This window comes from Bison bison, unplaced genomic scaffold (genome assembly GCF_000754665.1).
Source record: "Bison bison bison isolate TAMUID 2011002044 unplaced genomic scaffold, Bison_UMD1.0 scf7180017864468, whole genome shotgun sequence".
Classification (NCBI taxonomy): Eukaryota; Metazoa; Chordata; class Mammalia; order Artiodactyla; family Bovidae; genus Bison; species Bison bison.
In genome coordinates this window covers 1,043,342-1,048,509 of record NW_011495029.1, presented here as the reverse complement: position 1 = coordinate 1,048,509, position 5,168 = coordinate 1,043,342, and the positions used below count along the sequence as shown (strand labels likewise).

The window sequence follows — 5,168 nt, the reverse complement described above, 5'->3', positions numbered from 1 at the left end:
CCCTGATTCCTGGGGCCCCTGCAAGTGGCTAGTTGGGGAGCCTTTCTGTAGGAGGGGGGACAGTGCAGGGTGGATGGCTGGAAGGGATAAAGGAAGGCACTGCTTTGCTCATACTCTCAGCCAGCCCTGCCACAGGAAGTGAGGGGGCAGTGCAGACCCCTCTGGTCTGACAGCCCTGTCTCTGCCCCAGGACGCCCGGCTACTGACCCTCAGGCAGAACCAGCAATGGATCTCCCTGGAGAATCTCGCTCCAGGCATGGAATATGAGCTTCAGGTGCGGGCCAAGCCCCGGCTAGGCAGCCACGAGGTTTGGAGCCACTGGAGCCAGCCCCTGGCCTTCAGGACAGTCCCTGCAGGTACTGATGGGGAGCGGAGGTGGGGATGAAGCCTGGGAAGGAGGCAAGGACTGGTGGGGCAGTCTTGGGGTATGTGTACAACACCCATTGATCATCTTTAGCTCACTGGATGGGACCTGTAGGGTGGGAAATGTGGGCAAGTTTTGCAGATGGGAACAGGGATTTGATGTTGGGGTGGGACTTCTCAGAGGCCTTGTGAATTAGTGCGGAGGCTCTTTCCTTTTTCTCCACCATTTAACCTCAGGCTTTTGGTTTCTGCCAAGGTCTGGGGTGGGCTGTTTTCACCTGTTAGCCTATGTCTTCGTCTGTGAAGTGGGTCCCATGGCACCACGGCAGGGCCGCTGTGATGAAGGCATGCAATGTCCCATGTCGGCCAGGTACACAGCAGCTCTGCTGGGCCAGCTGGGACCCTACAAAGGCCTTGGGTCAGTGGTCATCTGTCCCTCAGCACCACGTTATGGGTGGGGGATGCTGGAGTGGCTCGGGGCAGGGCACACTTCTTTAACCCTTCCCCTTCTCCTTTTCCTACTCCTTGGGCAGAAACCAAGAAGAAGATCCCACCTCTCCCTTGGTTGAACCACATCTTCTTGGGCGTTGGCAGTTTCTTTGGTCTTGTCCTCTTGGTTTACTTTCTGGGCAGCTTCCGGTGCATCAGGCTATGGTAAGGAGAATGCTCCCTTCCCCGCCTTTCACGTCTCGGTATGACATCCCCCATGGCCAGGTCAGCTTCTGGGCTGAGCCCTGTGTTCTGACACTCCAATGCTCCCTCTGCCATCCCAAGGGTCCTCCCTGCCTAACATCTGGCCTTTCCTCCCAAAGAGGGAGGCCCAAGGGACCAGCCCAAGAGGAGAGGCACAGGGAGAACCCCATGGGAGCTCTACCCCGAGCATTAGGCTCAGGAGTTGAGTATGTATTTGTATACAAGCCAGCTGCCTGTGGTGGGGGATGGAGTGTCATTATGGGTCTGACCATTCATTTGTTCTTTCCTTTATTTCCGAGTCCCAGCTTAGAACCAGGTATGGTGCTGAGTGCTGGGAACGTAAGCACAGCCACAGGCATGGCGTCACATTTTCATGGACTCACTGTCCCATGGGGGATGGCAGATATTTATCATGCAGGTTTATAATGACATGAGATTAGGGTGGTGAAGGAAAGAAGGTGCTGGATGTACTAGAAGCAGACAGCAGGAAGGGCAGCCTCAGCTCAGGGGTGACCAGGGTAAGCATCCCCGAGGAGGTGATGATGGCATTGAAATCTGGAAGAGGAGCAAACCAGGCAGGGAAGGGTCAGGAGCTCGTCCATCCCAGGCAGAGGAAAAGCTTGCGCAAAGACCTTGGGTGGGAACAAGGGAGGAGCATTCCAGGAACAGAGAGTATAGGAAAGTGGGTGTGGTCAGAGACCAGAAGGAATTCTGGGATCTGAGCCTGGACTTCTGGGCAGCAGCAGGGTTTCCTGGGGTCTTGAGGCATACATCTTGAAGTGGATGCACACAGACACTGGGGCACTCAGCTTGGCAAGCAGTGCATGGGCTGGTATTCAGCTTCCAGTCACCATCGGTCCTCCCCCTTAAAAAAAAAACAAAAAACCCAGGCACCCTTGGGCAATGCACACCTTGTACCACTGTCCACGGCAACCTTGACTAGGAGGCCCACAGTCTGGCCTCTCTCCTACCCACCTCCTCGTGGTTCACTCTGCTCCGGTCTTCTCTGTGGTCTCCCACCCCCACGTCCTTCTGCTCTTTGTCTCCACAAAACAAACGGTATTCTTGCACACTTGGTTTATTGACTGGCTCCCCATTAGAATGTCAGCTCCTTAAGAGCAGGGACCTCCTCTGTTGATTCTTCTTATGTTCCCAGCGCCCAGGACAATACCCTCCCTTACTGGGCATGCAATCAACATTGACAAAATAATGTGTGTGGTGAGGCTCTGTGCCCTGCGCTCAGAGCTGCGGGACTGATGGCAGGGCACTGTGGGCCCCTTTCCCTTCTCACCCTTCTTCCCTCCCTCCTCTCCCCTCTGTAGGCTGAAGAATGTTCTCAAGTGTCACATCCCAGACCCCTCGGAGTTTTTTTCCCAACTGAGCTCTGAGCATGGAGGAGATTTCCAGGTAGGAGTCTGGCGGAGGAGGACAGGGCAGGCATTTGATGCAGGCTGGCCAGAGGGTGGGCTAGGGTGTGGACAGGGTGGGGAGGAGGTGCAGAACAGTGGGTTTTGCACTTTGGGTGAAGAAATGTAAAGTCAGTTGCCTCGTGGGTATGTGTGTGCACAGTCGTGTTGGACTCTTTGCAACCCCATGGACTGTATAGCCACCCTGGCTCCTCCGTCCGTGGGATTCTCCAGGCAAGAATACTGGAGTGGGTGGCCATGAACTCCTCCAGGGGATCTTCCTGACCCAGGGATCAAACCCAAGTCTCTTGCATCTCCTGCACTGGCAGGCAGATTCTTTAACAACTTCACTACCTGGGAAGCCCTGGACCCCTTTCCCCAGTTCTGGCACCAGCGTTCTCAGGCTGAATGGCAGCGTCCATCTGAGTGAGCCAGCCTACCTGGGCTCTAATTCTGGCTCCACCACTTCCTGGCTGTGTGGCCTGGGGCAAGTTATAGAACCTGTGTGTCAGTTTCCTCACCTGTAAAATGGGTGGGTGGGTAAGGTGAGATAATGTTAATATGCTTACAATCCCAAGGACATAGCCCAGCACACAGTTAATGCTCACAAAACCCTCACTGGAATTACCCGCACTGGGCTGCTGTTGGAGCAGGATTCACCCGGTCCAAGTTCTCAACCCTCTCTCTTGCAGATCTGCTCTGAGGGGCTAGTGCTTTCCCTGCTCTTGAAAAATCCTCCCAGCCAGCCTCCATGTTTTATCACAGACACTAGCAAGGCCTTTTGGCATTTCTAGTTACAAAACAGATTCATTTAAAAAGTGCACCCCTGTATGTCGGAACGCTCTGAATGCCATGCAGAGTTCAGTTGTCTCCCTCAGCCCACACACGCTTCAGGAAGCTTCCAGTGGGGAGGCGGGTGTGGTGGGCCAATTATACCACCCCACCCCATACTCTAGGCTCCCTGGATTGGTGTTGGTGGAGCGGGGTGAGGGGGGAGTGGACAGAGGTTGAGAGAAATGCCCAGAGGCTGGAAAGCCATGCTGGAGCAGGCCTGTCACAAGCTGGCTTTGGCGTTCTCTATTGGGGCTGATCAGGGCCCCTCCTGGAAGTCTCTGGAAAACTCCCAGGTCTGGGCACATCTTGCCTGCAGTGCTCTTTATGTGGGGTTATGCTGCTGCTGCTGCTGCTGAGTCGCTTCAGTCACGTCCGACTCTGTGCGACCCCATAGACGGCAGCCCACCGAGCTCCCCCATCCCTGGGATTCTCCAGGCAAGAACACTGGAGTGGGTTGCCATTTCCTTCTCCAATGCAGGAAAGTGAAAAGTGAAAGGGAAGTCGCTCAGTCGTGTCCAACCCTCAGCGACCCCATCTCCTTAAAACTCTTCCTTTAGCCTGAAAGGTAGTGATCTCCCCACCAACAAAGGTATTCAAGCCAGCCTTGGCTGACTATGTGTTGGTCACATGGCAGAAGGGATTCCTGGTGGGACGCTGGACTAGATGCAGCCTCAGACCTCTTCCAGCTTGAGGTCCTTCTGAGTCAATGGGCTTGGGACATTTTGAGGCAGGACTGGGGTCCTTTCTAGAGAGCTGCATCTTCCCATGAGATCAACCCCAGGTCGAAATGCCTGGCCCAGTCCTTCTGTGTGTGGTGGGGGGTATCCTGAAAAGGCCCTGGGGATGCAGATGTGACTCGGGGCGACAGACAGCCGAGAGGGACCCCACCCTCTCCTCTGCATCTGGGTGACAGGCCAGCTCCTCTCTGTCTCTCTGCCCCAGAACCCCAAGCTCCAAGACCCCAGGGCCCACTGCCTGTGGGACCTAGGAATGCATGTGCCATTGTGTGTGATAAGGATGAATTTCTTCCAGTGTCGCACCACAATCCCCCCTCCCCTACCCATGTCCACTTCAAGGCATTGTGGAAGGAAGCCCAGGCCCCGGAAGTGGCTGACCACACAGCTCTGAGGCCCAGCACACCAGCGCAGGCCACAGGGCTGCCCTTTTCTTCTGGCCACTGCTCAGCACTGCTGCCTGGCCCTGCCTTCCACTGCGTCTTGTAGTGTGGGAGCCCCACCCGGCCTGGCTCTTGCCCTCTCTCCAGCGCCTCTGTCCTTTGCCATCCTTAGTTGGCCATCACTGTCCTTCTTTCTTGGCCTTTTCTCCTGTAACACGAACACCTGGTTTGGGGAAGAGGGTAGATGTTGTCGAGTGGTTCAGTCATTAATTCACCTGCAATATATCGACTGGGCCTCTGATCCCCACGCTGGGCACAAGGGTGCAGGGGGACCCGTCACACCTGGCCCCTGTGCTCAGGGGACCACAGTCCAGCTGCAGAGGGCTCCCAGGACAGAAGGTGTTGGGGTTCTCAAGTGCACCCTCCTGAAGCCCCATCACCCTGTCCTCAGGGGGTACTGTCCCCTACATCTCTGCTGGGCATGTGCATGTTACCTGTGCCAGGAGTTTCCATCTTCATTTTCTTCTTTAACATCTCTTTGCCAGGCCAGAGTGAGGCAGTCAGGAAGGAGGCAGCTAACTATTACAGAACTGAGGCTCAAGAGGTGCAGTCACCTGCCCAGGGTCACACAGCTCATGAGTGCCAGGGCCAGGGCTGGAATTGGGTCTCCTTGCTCCTTGCCAGGGCTCTCCACACTCCAGAGCAACTGAGAAGTGCTTGCCTCTGATGGGTGCTTGCCTCTCTCAGTGGGTGGA

The 5,168-nt window shown here is 55.7% G+C and overlaps 1 protein-coding gene across 1 annotated transcript in view; it reads left to right on the top strand.

The window, feature by feature from the left end:
- IL2RB (interleukin 2 receptor, beta) overlaps positions 1-5,168 on the top strand; it is a 14,333-nt gene that overhangs the window by 4,761 nt on the left and 4,404 nt on the right. The window contains exons 4-6 of the mRNA XM_010860555.1: positions 191-356; positions 897-1,017; positions 2,379-2,463. Coding sequence (XP_010858857.1) covers positions 191-356; positions 897-1,017; positions 2,379-2,463 — 372 coding nt within the window. The remainder of the gene's footprint in view (positions 1-190; positions 357-896; positions 1,018-2,378; positions 2,464-5,168) is intronic.